The sequence below is a fragment of the Pseudorca crassidens genome, chromosome 2, assembly GCF_039906515.1.
Source record: "Pseudorca crassidens isolate mPseCra1 chromosome 2, mPseCra1.hap1, whole genome shotgun sequence".
NCBI lineage: Eukaryota > Metazoa > Chordata > Mammalia > Artiodactyla > Delphinidae > Pseudorca > Pseudorca crassidens.
Window position 1 is genome coordinate 125,065,750 of NC_090297.1, and position 17,006 is coordinate 125,082,755.

The window sequence follows — 17,006 nt, forward strand, 5'->3', positions numbered from 1 at the left end:
TTAAGGACTCAATGTTATAAGAAAAATCTCTGGCTTTCTACTTTGAATTAGATTATTCTCCCTTTGCTAGTCATACTTAAAGATTTTTTTTTTATATTCACACCTGTATCATCATATTTGAGCCTACGTAGTATAAGTGTTAGAAGAAGACTCTACCTCTCCAAACAAATTAGAAAGGCTTTTTGTTTTTATATGTGTTTTTAAAATTTGTAGTTTTCTTTAATATGCATAGAATCATCACTCAGTACTAAAGAAATCTCAAATAATTATATTCCTCTTTGACCTAAGAAACATGATACATGTTTTTCATATCGGGTTTGAGTAAAATAAGGAATCCAAAGGCTCCATAATCACATGTAACTTAGCCCAGTGGCTCCTGTCACCACTCTGCAGGTGCTATGGGATGGGGCCGGGATGACATTTCACTGCTCTCTAGCAAAATGGGAGAAATAAGGGCACTAAAGCAGTGATGAACCAAGGGCTGGCAGGAGTAGTCCACTCTGAGGAGGGGACAGTATTTTCTTACTGACATTGGAACTGCCTGTACAGGGTAGATAAAAAGCAGACAAACTTTTAGTGGATTCTGCTATTGTTTTAAAAGTACCTACAGAAAATGCAACCACATTTTGTCTGTACCTGTAGCAGACTGCTTCTACTATCGTGCCCTTGGTGTGTCATAGCAATAAAGTGAGCTTTGAGTAAAGCTAAATTTATCCAGTTGAAGAGACAGGCCATTATTGTGCAATTAAATGATGTTGGCAATTAAATGTCCTTTCAAAACAAAATGGTAGTGATGATGGGAAACAATTTTTTTTTTTTTGGCCACGCCACACAGCTTATGGGATCTTAGTTCCCTGGCCAGGGATGGAACCTGTGCCCCCTGCAATGGAAGTGTGCAGTCCCAACCACTGGACCACCAGGGAATTCCCAGAAACAATTATTTTAAATATCCTCATTTGGTCAATTTTTTTAAAGTTGATTGTTATGCCTATCCCCAATGTGGGCTTTGTTACTGTTGCTCATTGCTTGGTTTAGTTTTGGAAATGTCCCTAGTCTTTGAAATTCCATGTCTGAGAACAATTAACCAAGACAACAACTTGACCTAACAGAGTATGCGTGTGCAGCGACTTTTGGCCCAAGGCAATGGTTCTCAAAGTGTGGGGCTCTGGACCCATGGCATCAGTGTTAACTGGAAATTCTTTAGAAATGCAATTTAGATCTACTGAATCAGAAACTTTGGAGTGGAGACCAGCAATCTGTGTGTTTAAAAAGCCCTCTACTGGATTCTGCTGCTGCCAAAGTTTGAGAACCACTCAACCTTCCAACTAGGTAGGGAAGATGAAAAAGTGCTGAGACAAAATACATGGAGATTTTTAAATGCCCCTGTAATGTCCAGTGATTCTTCATCTAATTTATTTTGTATGGATTTTCCATAGTTATTAATTAATCAATATTTCCAAAGGAATTAATCTAGATTTATTTCCTAGAGTCTACAGTGAATGACTTCATAAGTGCCTATTCAAAGTGGGAAAAATAATGCTAAATATAGACCTTAAGTGATTAGGCTAATTATTCTTCAGAATGAGAAGTCAGTCAATCTAAAGAAAGTTGGAGCTGAGGCTGTATTTGAGGAACTGAAAGACCTGTGGACCTGTGAACTCCCTTTGTGCAATGTCATTTCAGTCATTATAACGATTGCATGGTTATTATAGTATTAATGTCTATAGAAATTTCCATGAAGTAAACAGGTATTATGACTGTTTAGGATAAATTATTCCAGCACTTTATTAATAGAGATCTGCTGTCTTGAATAAAAAATTAAACTCCTACCTATGCTAAATGAGGGAAATATTGGAGATCCATTTATTACTGAGATAGTGTGAGGACTGTCTGGGGTGAAAGTAACTGAAGTAATCTAGCAAGGAACATGAGCTCCACATATGGCAGAATACAGGAGGGAACGTGAAATTGTGCCTTACAGATGCTTTTATCCAAGAAAACAACCAATTCTGATGAAATACTAACTGGACTGTAAAGAATTATAATTTGATAGCCTAATGCTTCTTATATTTTCAGGATGTTTTTACGGTTAATGTAGAGACTTTGAAATATTATGTTTGAGAAGGAAGAAAATTCTATGCAAACCATCAGGTTTCCACATGCACATGTATCAGACAGCAATACATGTGCATGTGTATTGCATACACAGTCAGCAATAAAAGATGCTGGCAGCAGTAGACTTTTCTGACAACTGGTAAGTGGAGGGAATAGTGGGTGTGGCCCTTGAAAGTAGGGCTCACCCTCATCAGGCTGTGACTTTTTAGCCATATGAAGAGAGAAAGGGGGATGAAGATGCACTGACCCCATTCATGATACCTTCTCCCAGTTCCCCCCTGCACTGACTCAACAGACATTGACTAAAAGCCTGCAATATGGAAGGAAGGCGCTAGAGAGACAAAAATCTATGAGAGGTCCAGGCCCTCAAGGCACTTACACAACCAGCAGGGTGGAAAGACGTGACTTAGTTCCTGGCACAGCTGTGAACCACACGCCCAAGCTAATTTGCGGGTGCAGATGTGAAGGATCTGAGAACTGTTTTCAGCTGTGAGAGACCCAGGGCCTCTGTCCTTGTTAGCCTTAGCATGAATCAACACTCACATGTACCCCAGGCCTCTAGTTACTCCTGGAGGGGCATTTTGGCAGCCGCAACATTGAGCCTTTCCCCAAGAAACCCAGGTCCTCAACCAAGTCATGGCTGCCTTCTTCCTGGGAAGCCAGAGATGCCCCCAGTCAGAGACTGGGACTCCCTGGGGAGTGTAATAACCTTGGCTGCAGCTGAACCCATTGACAGAGGCTACAGATCCCCTCAAATTTCAGAGGTTGTTCCTATTTCCAATTCTCACTGAATCTTCCAAGCAAAATAATCCCTTTGCTGGCTTGCCCACAGGGTCTAGGTTTCCCTCAAAAGCAGAATCATGACCAACTTTTTCCAAAAAGTCTGAAGGGCAGTGGTTTCCAAATGGTAGTTTAATTGTTAGCTATATCAAAATCACCTGCAACATTAAAAAATACAGATACAGGAAGCTCATCCAAGACCTACTTAACCCAGAACTTTCTATGATGGAGCTCCAGGCTCATGTAGTTTAAAAAATTCCACAGGTGATACTGATGCATGCCACCAGCTGGGAACCCCTGCACTAGGGCAGTGGTTCTCAAACATTAGGGGCATCAGAATCAAAATACAGATTCCTGGGCTCGATCCCCAGAATTTCTGAGTCCATAGCTCTGTGGTGGGGCCAGAGAATTTCATTCCCACCAAGTTCCCAGGTGATGCAGATGCTGCTGATCAGGGGAGGAGCTTGAGAACGACCATACTAGGGAAGGGCAGGGGCCAACTCTACCAGAAAGCCGGGCCCTGGCTGAATACCCGTTACCCTGTTGACCTCCTATGGCAGATACTGCTCGTCACCTCTCCAGTGCTCGTCCTGCCTTTCTGCGTTCTAGCAGAAACTTGATTTCGCTGGAGGTACTAATGATTCTCAACTAACAGAACTCCATTTACCAGCTTCCCTTGAAGGCGGGGGTGCTTGTAGAACAAAATTCCAGCAAATAAATCATAAGCAGAAGTTGTTGGCTGGGGCTTTTGGAAAAGCTTTTTAAAGTGGGTGGGGAGGAGGGTGCTGGCTGAGCTGGCATTTTCCACCTTTTGTCCCCTGCTCTTCCCCCTTTTTCAAGCCTGGAACACAGAGGTGATAACTGTAGTTCTCACAACCATCCTGGGATATATTATACAAAGAATCTGGGACGTTCCCCCACTATTTAATACATTAATATTTCTTCAGCAGTGTGAACAGTCACATTAAATGAGTTACATAAAAATTATATATGTGGGTTCTGCATTCACGGGTACAAAGGGGGGATTATACTATGCCATTTGACATAAGGGACTTGAGCATCCACAGATTTTGGTATCCTGGAAACAATCCCCTGTGGATACCGAGGGAGGATCAGGTTAGGCTTTGCCCTCAAGCTTATGAAAACACGTTGGTTTCCAGAAATTTTAGCATCACAAGGATGGTAGTCTCTGTACCACCATCTTCACTTGGAGATAGGAGTTAATCTAGTCTCCTTCTCCTTGGATGTGTTAATCCTTCACATCCAGTCAGTCTCTGGGGCTGTCACGTCTACCCCCCTAAAAGTCTTTTGACACTTCCTGCTTCTGGCTATCCAAACTGTCATAGCCGTTCAGACTACCAGAATCTTTCCCTGAATTATCTTAATAGCCTTCTCCCTGGTCTGTCTCCCTCCCAACCCCGCTTTGATTTGCTCTCCACACTGCAGCCAGAGTGACGCCTATAACATAGGGATGATTGTGCTAATCCCCTGTGTAAAACGTTTCTATTGCCCTCTGGATAAAGTTCAGACGTCTTAATATGACTTTACAGGGCCCTTGCTGGTTTTTCAACCCTTATCTCTTGTCATTTTCCATGTCAAGTTCAAAGCCCCTGCCTTACTAAACTATTTTTAGATCTCTAAGAGAAAGCTATTTGCTCTTGTCCTTGTACAAGTTGTTCCCTCTTGGACAATGTACTAGTAAAAATCATAACTCTTCATTCAACACAGAAACTAAACCTAAAGATAAATTATGAGTATTAGTGTTCAGAGGCCTACACTAACCACAGCCAAGAAATCCAGGCCTGTCCAATCATCTTATAAACTATACACCTATGTTTATTTCTGGTAAATGCTTGATTCTTTTTTTTCTAGAGTGTACCAGAACAAGAATCAATGCAGAAATAATTACATATCCAAATTCAAACTTGTTTTGATTGACTAGTCATACATACAATTAAATATTTTATATATTTCTTAAATTTTTATTTTACAACCACAGAAGTGATATAACCAAGTTATAGAATATTTGGAAAAGAAAAACAGAGGAAAGACCCATATTTTCATCATTCTAGAAAACAATTACTATGATTATTATCTCCTAGAAGGTGAGCTCCGTAAAGCCAAGAGCTACGCATACCCTGTTTATTGCTATGTCCCCAGTGCTGTTTTTAGTTTTAAAAAAATGTAAATATCTGGATGAATGACTGATGAATCTGGATGAATGACCAATGTATCATTTTGGTGTACAGAATTCAAAATTCAAACACACTTGGATTTTCTACCATATACCTATTAGGCAACTTTGAGAATTTCAATTACAGTACATGTAAAGTGTCGAAGATAATCAGAGAAAGACAGTCCTGGGAACAGACTACAGAAGTAAAAACGAAAGGCAGAGGAATATATATATTTTTTCAATAAAGCTTTGGGAGAGATAAAGAAAGCAAGAAGAAAGTAAAACGGACCCTCAGAAGTATCATCAGTGACATGGGTGAGAGGAGGGCTAATGCTGAAGGGGATAGAGGGGAGGAAGACACAATGCGGAGTCACAACATCAAAAAGGCATCACACATTTTCATGGACAACGGAAAGCCAACAAATGACTTTGCATAAAGAGTATATGCCATACAATAAAAGAAATATGTCAGTATCTTGTTTGAACTGTAGGTGCAAGACATCTAGAAAAGTTTCTGATGAGCAAAGGAATGAATGACTCAATTGAATTAGAATCTCTACTTATTATCTTCAAAGGTGTCAGGGTCACAAAAGTCAAGGAAAATCTGAGGAACTGCTCTAGATTGTAAGAAAGTAAGGGCAAAACTAAACGCAATGCATGATTCTGACCTGAACCCTTTTGCTACTGAAGATCCATTGGTTATTGACTGGCAAAACTTGAATGGAGTTTGAAGATTCGATAGTGGTAATGTATCAACATTAATTTCCTAATTTAGATGCTTGTGATGTGGTTAGGTAGGAAAATGTCCCTGTATGTTAAAAATACACACTAAAGTACTCAGAAAAATGGGACATTATGTTGGCAACTTAATCCCAGACATTTATTTTTAAAAAGTTTTGTATACTAAGCTTGAAATTACTTTTTTAAAAAAATTAGGATCTTTAAAGGTGGGTCTGGACATCAGTATTTTAAAAACTGTTCAGGTGATTCTAACATGCAACCAAGGCTAGAAACCACTGCTACAGAGTCTTCATTTATCAACCTTAAAGAAAAAAGGTTACATACTTTGGTACTGAGTACATGAACTACAATTTATTTAACCAAACTCTTCTGTCTTTTCCTTCAAAAATGACTTATTAAAGTTTTTATAGGCCAGGCAAGACAGAATCTCTTCCCTATGAGCACTAAGTCTCATGGGGAAATATCTACAAGCCAACAAAATGTGCTGTAATAATAATAATAATAATATAATTGTTATCATTTGTTCAGCAATTACTGTGTGCTAGACACTATGCCACCTGAAAGGTCAGGCACCGCTATCATCTTCCTTTTACAGAATGAGGAATCCTAGGCACAATGAAATAAGTCACCCTGGAGTACAGATCTATGTTGACTCTTGACTACACTACTGTATTAGAGGAAAGCAAAGCGCTATGAAAACACACAGATGAGCCTCCGATGCAGACTACAGGTGTCATGGAAGCCTAATCAGAGGAAAGAACATCAGATATATCTTTAGACATGCACCCTATCTCCAATTTTAATTACCACAAATATTTCTTAAGTGAACATCTGTGCAGAAAACTTTCCATTTAGTAGTCCTGCTTCTATTCCTACTCCTTTGGTGAGATTCTAAGAAGTAGAATTCTGGGACAACGTGTATGGAAAAACCCCATGGCTTTCAATACCTGCTGCCACATAGCTGTCACCAGCAATACGAGGGTATCTATTTTACGGTAACCTTACCAGAAGTGGGCACTGATACTTTAAAAATTCTTTTCCATTAGTGGAAAACGAGTATTTCTTTATTACAAGTTAAGCTAAACATTTTTTCCACTAATGCTTTCTCTAAAGCACAAATTTAAATTACTACCAATAGAGTCTCAGTGCATGTTACCAGCAAAATAACATCTTAGAATGTCTCATACTATACAGATGCTGTCATTTTTCCCTATAACCACAAAAGTGGCTGTGTCACAACAGCAGCATGTAATGAAATCAGATTTCAATATTCATGCTAAGATCCCTGACCTCTAAAACTTTGTGAGCTCATTGAGGACAGAGGAAATATCTTGCTTGATCTTGAAATCCTATCACAGTGTTAGCAAGTAAAACACACTCTGTAACTGTTTGCTGTTAAGAGTAAGTAAATAAAATCATGGATGGTGACAAAATATAAATGGAAACCATACTTTCTGAGCTCTACACATATGACACAAAAAACCTAGGTCAGTAAACATCACATGAGAAAAAGGAGAAGTAGGTTGCTCCCTTTTTTCCCTTCTTGCCATATAATTAGGGAACCCATGACACCAGTGTGCTGATGACAGTTCTTGTTTATACCTTTTGGCCTAACATCCTGGCTGATTAATTCTAGATTGGGCGATACATTTCATGGTCACTCTACATCTAAAGGATGTTCCTTTAATGAATAGTAGATCTAAGTACAAAGTGCTTCCCTGATCAGAGAGCTTGTCTTTGTGTCACTTTAAATTTCACTTTAAAAACCTATGAGCAGATAACTCTTTGGGCCTCATAGTGTTTTGTTTTGTTTTAATAAAATTTTACCATTTAAAGCTAAGTGATAATCTGCAAATAGTTAATCCCTAACTAACAGAACATCCCTTGATAGTATCAGCACTCTTAATTCCATTTTATTGATAAGAGAAGGGAGGCATGGAAAGTGACTTATTCCAGGGCACAAGTATGAATCATCAGCAAGGTGAAAGGAGGCTGTTGGAGCTCTAACTTCCATTTTTGATTAATGCTCTGAACCACACAGGCATTAATTTGCAATTAAATCTCCTGTGTAGTTTGTTTAGAAAGATTTTAATCATTTAGAAAATGGCTCTGTAAACTGCAGGCAGTAATATCTATTTCAAATTGTATGAGCAAAATCACAAGCATACCTTCAGTAACATTTTTTAATGGGCATAAAATTCACGGTTAATAATTTTTCAATTTCCCTGAACAACAGTCTGAATTCAAGCCTCACCTATAGGTCCTAAGTTATCAGAAGGTAAAGGGAATATTTATAAAATAAATTAAAGTATAAAGTAAATATTTAATCCTTTGTGTAATAAAAATAAAATTTGTTACAGTTTTATGTTTCAGAAGTATGCATGTCTACATTTCATACTATGGTGCAGTTTGGATAAGATTTTAGCAGATTAACATCTTGGATTATGACAGAAAATCTTAATGGAGGTAGCAGTCACTCTTTATAGCAACTAAAACAAAAACTCATAGAAATAAATTTAATAGGCTATATGTCTAAGACCCATATAAAAAAAGAGGCATAAAAGAAGAGGCAATACCACATACACAGCTGGAGAACTATTATTATACTTATGTCACACCCACATTAATTTATAAACATACTGTAATGTCAGTCAAGGTTCCATTGGCATCTTGTGGGGGTGGGTTAAAGCAGGGGTCCCCAACCCCTGGCCCACGGACCGGTACCTGTCCGAGGCCTGTTAGGAACCGGACCGCACAGCAGGAGGTGAGCAGCGGTCAAGCCTGCAAAGCTTCATCTGCCACTACCCATCACTACTCATAGCTCTCATTACCGCCTGAACCATTGCCCCCCATCACTCGGCCTACAGCCTGAATCATCCTCCCCCTCCCCCCACAGTCCATTGGAAAATTGTCTTCCACTAAACTGGTCCCTGGTGCCAAAAAGGCTGGGGACCGCTACGTTAAAGAACTTGGTAAACTCATGTAAAGTTCATTTGGAGGAATAAATTTAAGAGAATAACCAAGAAAACTTTTTAAAAGTATAAAGTGCAATAATAAAAATAGTATTTTGCTGGCACAGACCAATAGAATAAAACTGAAAGTTCGAAACAGGCACAGGTGTATATAAGTATTCAATAAATGAGAAATAACAATGAAAGAATAAAAGGATTTAATAAGCAATGTTGTGACAGCTGACTAGACCCATACCTCACACCATTCAGCAAATTAATTCCAGGCTTTCCAGGCTAGTTGAATATTTCAGTGCAAGATAATGAAACGAAATATTGGGAAAGGCTTTAAAGATACACACACACACAAAAAAACGACTGATAGATTTGTTATAAAACATATTACTCACTAAAATAAATATGTATTAAGGATATCAATCATTTTTGTCATTCATGCTTTAATCACTTAAATTTATCAGTTGTCTTTTAATTTCATTTAGCTCCTCCTGACACAAAACTATAAGAAGTTAAACTATAAGAAGTTAAAAATACCAATCTTTTCTTTAAGGCCTCCTTCCCTTGGCTGTGAAGTGACTTTCTTAATCCCAAACCACACTAATTTTTCACTTATATCTTCTTATAATTCTTTTCATTGTTTCTTATGTCATGTTAATTACACAGACGAGAAATCAAAATATGGCCTCGTCCTTTATTAACTGTTTGATTTGAGGATGTTACGTAACCTCTCTGAGTCTCAATTTCATTTTTCTGATAAAACAGACATGATAATGCCAACCTATCAGAGTTGCTGTGGAGATTAAAAACATAATTTATACAAAGCATTTATCATAATTATTATAGAACCTGGTATATAAAAAGTCAAAACAGTCTTTGTTTTTCTAAGTTAAAACGGTAGCTATTACTTTTAATGCTATCACATTGCACAATTTCATTGACAAATCATGACTAGAAACCTAAGGTAATGGTGTTTTTACCTGATTTTTAAATAAATTTCACATTATTTAATCAATGCTATAGCTTTTTACTTTTTAAACCATACTATATGCCAATCAGAAAAATACCTTAGTTCTTTGAAGACTACCCCATTACTACAGCATCCTACAATTTGGTCTTTTAAAGTTGCAGTCTGAAGTTATCCAATGGCCAAAGAACATTGTAATCCAAGAGTATTAAAAGGTTCCTTACACACTAGACCTGCTGAGATTATTTATGAGTTTGAAATATAAATAGGATGCTTACCCTTCTTCATCTTACCTCTAATAGGCCATCCTCTGGTAGATCAGTGCAGTGGACAGCATTCTGGATCTTAGATTTACCAAAGATTGCTCGGAGGGTTCCAGGGCGTAAATGCCGGGCAATTTCCTATTAAATAAATACACATTCACATATAGATTAAAGTCAGCCATGTAGTGTCAATTTAAAAAAAAAACACCAGCTGTACGAAATACGTTCATTAATTATTCATTACATGTACATGTATACATTGTTGGTAATGATTTTTCCTGGAAACAGGATGAATGCATGAAAACTGAGCAATGAAAATTCTCAGTTCACTCATACAGCTTTTTCTCTGGCCCAATGTAAAGTCCACTGTAATCTATGTCGAGGGCAATAATAATTATATCTCTTTTTATCGACAGATTATGGGACTCACATAAATATGAACCCAGCTCATTATTGTGAAAGACTTGTATTTTATAAAGACAACAGAGATCCTAACAATTTAATTTAAAATGAACTAGTTTGATGGCACTGATTGCAAAAGACTTTAAAATGTTACAGTTGTATCAGTTTAGTGCTATCTTACATTTAAGGGAAAAAAATGGTTACAAATAACTCATAAAATTTTGGGTAAAAGAAACAAGAGGTTAAAAAAAATTGAAGATGTGGGCTTCCCTGGTGGCACAGTGGTTGAGAGTCCGCCTGCCGATGCAGGGGACATGGGTTCGTGCCCCGGTCTGGGAAGATCCCACATGCCGCGGAGCGGCTGGGCCCGTGAGCCATGGCCGCTGAGCCTGTGCGTCTGGAGTCTGTGCTCCGCAACGGGTGAGGCCACAACAGTGAGAGGCCCGCGTACAGAAAAAAAAAAAAAAATTGAAGATGTGGGAGTATCAATGACCTACTTAATAGTCTGTTTTTCTAAGTTAAAAATTTTCTAAAATCCTATTTTGATTTTGAAATATACATACAAAAAAGGCATTTACTACACATATTTAAAAATAATAATGAAACAAATACCTGTGTGCCCACTATTAAGCTGAATTAAAATAATATTACAATAACTTTCAAGGTCCCGGTGTGCTCCATCTTCATTCCATCCCATCCCTATCTCCACTCAGAGGTTACCTTTAATATCAATTTTACTTAAATATTCCCTTGTTTTACTTAGTTTTCAAGGCAGTTTTTCATATTTGTCCATGTAAATATGTGTAACTGTAATTCATTTGTTTTTATTACCATATATATTCCAATGTATGACAGAGCATACTTTATCCATTTTCCTGATGATTGACATTCAATTAATTTCTTCTCTCTCTCTCCCCACCTCTCTGTCCTCCCACCTCTCTCTCCTCACGCTCACGCTCACGCTCACGCACACGCACACGATCACAAACAATTCTGCTACAAGCATTCTTGTACATGGTGCACATGTGCAAGAGTTTTTCTGTAATCTTGGGGGCACATACATATTCAGTTTTGCTAAGTACTGTCAGACTATTTTCTTAAATGGCTGTAACAATTTGCCCTCAACCATCAATGCACAAGAATTCCCACTATCCATACCAAAGCCAGCATTTGATAGTGGCTGACTTTTTACTTTTGCCATTAGGCAAGCGTGAAATGGTATCTCATTGTGTTAGTACGAATTTCCTTGATAACTAAAGAAATTGAGTGTCTTTTCATATATATCCTTTTCTGTAAAATGCCTATTCTTGACTTTTTCCATTTTTCTATTGGGTTATTCTTTTTCCTTTTGTTATTCTTAATACCTTCTGAATTCTAATTTTTTGTCAGTTATATATGATGCAAATATCTTTTCCCAATATGTAGCTTGTCTTTGAGTTTTCTTTATGTTTTCTGATGACCAGAAATACTAAAATTTAATGAAATTAAATTTATCAATTTACGATGTGTGCTTTTTGTTTCTTAAGGAATTATTCCCTACTCCAAGTGCATAATGATACTCATCTCTATTGTCTTCTAAAATCTTCAAAGTTTTGCCTTCCGCACTAAGTTCTTGATCCATCTAGAACTGACTTTGGCTATCATGTGAGGAAGATGTCCATCTTCATTTTTCCCATATGGATATTTAATTGCCCTAGCACCATTTTTTGAGTTATTTCTCTCTTTCCCCCGCAATCTCCAATGAGATTGATAGCTCTGTTATATGAAAGGTTTCCCTGGATGTATGGGTCTGTTTCTTGCTTTACTATTTGATTCCATTGGACTTTTTGTCTATTTTTATCTATGCTGTCTTAATTATTATAACTTTATAATAAGTCTTCACCTGGTAACGCAAGTCCCCCAGATTTTAGTTTTGAATGCATTAAGTTTGGGTTCCATTAGACATCCAAGTGAAGGTGTCAAATACATGATTGGCTGAGTCTAGAGTTCAGAGGAGTGTTCCACACTGCAAATAACAATTTGGGGGTCAATAGCATATATATGGTATGTAAAGTTACAGGTTAGATGAGATCATGAAGGCAGTGAGTATAAACAAAGGAGAGGAAGCACAGGGACACCATGTCATTAAAAAGTCAAGGAGATGAGGAGAGATGAACAAAGAAGACTGAGAAGGAACGGCCAGCTTGGTAAGAAGAAATGCAGCAGCATCCTTTCCTAGAAGACAGTGAAGAAAAATGTCAAGGACAGAGAGTTATCAACAGTGTCAAATGTTAAGTCATATAGGGTTAGGACTTCCCTGGTGGCACAGTGGTTAGGAATCCGCCTTCCAATGCAGGGGACACAGGTTCAATCCCTGGTACGGGAAGATCCCTCATACCACAGAGCACCTAAGCCCGTGTGCTACAACTTCTGAGCCTTGCACTCTAGAGCCTGTGAACCACAACTACTGAGCCTGCGTGCCTAGAGCTCGTGCTCCACAACAAGAGAAGCCACAGCAATGAGAAGCCCACACACCTCAACGAAGAAGAACAGCCCCCACTCGCCGCAACTAGAGAGCCTGCACGCAGCAAGACCCAATGTAGCCAAAAAGAAAAAAAAAAAAAGTCACAGGGTTAAAGACGGAGAACTGGCCACTAGACCACGTGGAGTCACTGCTATCCTTGACGAGAGCAGTTTCTGAGGAGTGGAGAAAAGCTAAAGGCTTATTATTGTGGTTTCAAGAGAGAATGAGAGAGGAAGAACGGGCACAAGTGAATACAGGCAACTACGTTGAGGAATTTTACTGCAAAGGGGAGGAGAAAAATGGAGCAGTAACTGGAGAGGGAAGTAGAATCAAGAGAGGGTTTTTCATTAAATGTTGGAGAGGGTGTGGAGAAAGGGAACCCTCCTGCACTGTTGGTGGGAATGTAAATTGATATGGCCACTATGGAGAACAGTATGGAAGTTCCTTAAAAAACTAAAAATAGAACTACCATATGACCCAGGAATTCCACTACCGGGCATATACCCTGAGAAAACCATAATTCAAAAAGAGTCACGTACCACAATGTTCACTACAGCTCTATTTACAATAGCCAGGACATGGAAGCAACCTAAGTGTCCATCGACAGATGAATGGATAAAGAAGATGTGGCACATATATACAATGGAATAGTACTCGGCCATAAAATGGAACGAAACTGAGTTATTTGTAGTGAGGTGGATGGACCTAGAGTCTGTCATACAGAGTGAAGTAAGTCAGAAAGAGAAAAACAAATACCGTATGCTAATGCACATATATGGAATATAAAAAAATGATACTGATGAACCTAGTGGCAGGGCAGGAAGAAAGACGCAGATGTAGAGCATGGACTTGAGGACACAGGGGAGGACAGGGAAGCTGGGACAAAGTGAGACAGTAGCATGGACATATATACACTACCAAATGTAAAACAGATAGCTAGTGGGAAGCAGCCACATAGCACAGGGAGATCAGCTCCGTGCTTTGTGACCGCCTGCAGGGGTGGGATAGGGAGGGTGGGAGGGAGGCTCAAGAGGGAGGAGATATGGGACATATGTATACATATAGCTGATTCACTTTGTTGTACAACAGAAACTAACAACATTGTAAAGCAATTATATTCCAATAAAGATATTTAAAAAAAAGAGAGGGTTTTCTTTTTTTGAGGGGGAGGGGATGCTGTTTTAAAGTGGGAGAAATAATAATACCTTTCCAGGCTGATAGGAATCATCGAACAAAGGGAAAAACTGATGAAACAGAAAGGAGAAGAGAGAATTGCTGGAGTGATGGAAGCAAGTGACAAAGTAGAGGAGTTGGCCTTATATCTAAGAGTGTGGAACATTCACCCTGAGCATCAAGACAGTACATGGGCCCAGTTATAGCTATGTGGGTTTATGCAGTGGCTGGAACTTATGGAAGTTCTTTCTCTATTTTTCGTTTTTATTGAGATGTGACTTACATACGATAGTATGCATAGGTTTTAACTGCACTGCCCCATGAATTCAGTCAAATGTATATACTCAGCAACCACCATCTTCAACAAGATATAGAACGTCTCTAAAGTTCCCTCTAGACTTTATTTTTTTGACTCATTCTATTTTCCAGTGAAAAAGTCAGCAAGATTGTCACCAGCTGAGAGGAAGGATGGGGAAGAGGTTTTGGGGATGTGAGGACAGAAAAGGAGGTACAAGACATTTTAAGAGAGGAGAAGAGTGAATGGACTAGAAAAATGAATGTGACTGCTCGGCAGCACTGAGGGCCCTCTTGAGGTTAATGATCATGAAGGTTAAGGGAGATCGTTCAGGACGCCTGAGTGTTCTCCAGTCATGGGTGCAGGCAAAGGTTAGGTAGAAGGCTGAATTTAATGAGGGTTGGGGTTCTTTTTTTTTTTTTTTTGCGGTACTCGGGTCTCTCACTGCTGTGGCCTCTCCTGTTGCGGAGCACAGGCTCGGGGCATGAACCCGTGTCCCCTGCATCGGCAGGCGGACTCTCAACCACTGCGCCACCAGGGAAGCCCTGAGGGTTGGGGTTTTACCAAGAGAAAACAACAAAGTAAGAGAGGGGTAAGGGGGCTGAAACTGTATGTAAGGAAACAGTGATAATGATAGACAAAAGAAATTTTAATTGAGGATGAAAGTAAGTGAGGCCCTGGGGGGTGGAGGGGGGGTTAGAGACAATGAAAAGGTAGGTCAATGCATTAGAGCTCCTAGTGGGATGGGATGATTATGGAAATCGGTGTGTTATAAGAAGTGAGCTGGAAAGTCAAGAGATAGGATACCTGAAATTGGAATTACTGGAGGTGCACAGAGAGGGGGTTATAGATATTTATAATGACCAGTTTTAAGATATAACCATGGCTGAGGTCAGGTGGAGGGCAAGAAGGTTACAAGAAAGGAGGACAACAGATGGAAAGGTAACGTATGGAACGGATTACCCGTATGAATATGGAAATCACCAAAAATTATGACAGGTGTAGCGTATGGTGCAAGGATGCTGAGCAGCGTTCACACCCGTGATTCCGTCACTTAAGCAATTTTAAAGGCATGGGTTTATTTATTAAGTCTTACTTCCAAGGTTTCTATCAAATGTCAGTTATAAGTGTATCAAGTTTAAGAAAAACATTTTGATAAACAAAGAAATAAGGATGACCTTATATTTTATTTCATATTCATTACTTTCATTCTGTTCTCCATAATTTTCCTGGGAATGAAGTACCCAATATTAAAAACACCTACTCTACTTACATGGTGGTAAGCTGCCATTCTGTGAAAAAAGATGTACTTTGTAAAATTATTAAAGGTGAATGAAAGGTGAGTACTTATTTTCCTTTCCTTATTGTTTCAGATTAGGGGGAAAACTTTAAAGTGACTCACTTTGATTAAACTGCTTCATAAGAACTTATTCTCTACCCACTTTTATTTGGAAATCACCATGTTCATTAAAATATTTTCTTGTAGGTGTCTGCTACACGCACAGCACTTGAACTCAAAAGATGTTCATGTGTGTGTGTAGGCGGTGGGTGGGTGTTGTACTGTGGTCAGAGAAGGCAGTCTCTTTGTTCTTCTTTTGAAGGAATTTGTTGAGATTTTCTTTGCATCCTAATACATAGTCAATTATACTGAATGTCTCATGGGTAGTGGAAAAGAATATTGTCACAGGTTGCATTTCTCCGGGAAACCAACTCTGAGGTGGAGATTTGCATGCAGGAAGTTCGTTGGGGAGTGGCTTCAGGGAAGTTTATTGTGGGGAAGTGAGGAAAACAGGATTAGGCAGAGAGAGAAGTTGAAGTTCAATGCAGTTACAACAGTTGCCCCAGATCATCCTACAAGAAGCTCTGGAGCTCCAGAGTTGTCCTCAGTTGAAGCAAAGGGGTCAGACCTTTCTCTCTCTAAATTGACAAGTCACTGGACATATGCCATTCCAGGGAAGGGGGCATGTCCTTGGGCAGATGACTTTCTTTGGCAGAGAGAAATGTCTGGAGAGGGACTTATTGTATTACAGTCAGCAGCCAACACTTCCAGAGCTGGGAAATGGGCACTGCAGTCGTGAAGGGCAGAGGGGAGTCTGAGTGGCCCTCCACAGCATCTACTAATTACATACATACAAACATACACACACAGACATGCACATGCATATGTGATACATTCAGTATATATAGCATATATGACAAATATGGCATTGCAGACTATTGCAATCTGATTACCATTCTTTTTAGGTAACTAATTTTTTCTGCAAGGTTTTGTATTATCTCTCTATCTAGGCATTGGTCATTTACTGGTCATTCCTCTCTGTACTCAACAGTCCAATCCTATTTGAAGATACACACCTTCAGTCTGTTATTTCTTTTATTGTTTTCTCTCCTCCATTTTATTTCTTCTTTCCTTTCGCTGTTTCTATGTAATAGATATTGAAACTTCTGGTTCTATATTCCCTCTCTCTTTTCTTTTATACTTTCCATCTAATTGTCTTTTTGTGTTATATTCTGGGAGAATTCCTCCATTTGATCTGTCACCTCACTAATTTGTTTTTAAACTTTTGTTTTTAGGTCCACTGCACAATTCTACTCATTTACTGAATATTTTTAATATTTCAAAAATTA

At 38.8% G+C, this 17,006-nt stretch overlaps 1 protein-coding gene across 3 annotated transcripts in view; it reads right to left on the bottom strand.

Annotated features, from left to right (window-relative positions):
• The window catches only part of NME7 (NME/NM23 family member 7), a 259,579-nt gene that overhangs the window by 43,749 nt on the left and 198,824 nt on the right, over nucleotides 1–17,006 (bottom strand). For 2 of the 3 annotated variants that reach the window (XM_067728571.1, XM_067728570.1), the window contains one exon: nucleotides 10,036–10,143. In XM_067728571.1, the coding sequence (XP_067584672.1) occupies nucleotides 10,036–10,143 (108 nt within the window). Of the gene's footprint in view, nucleotides 1–10,020; nucleotides 10,144–17,006 lie in introns of all 3 variants that reach the window. The other variant, XM_067728572.1, reaches the window with a different exon arrangement.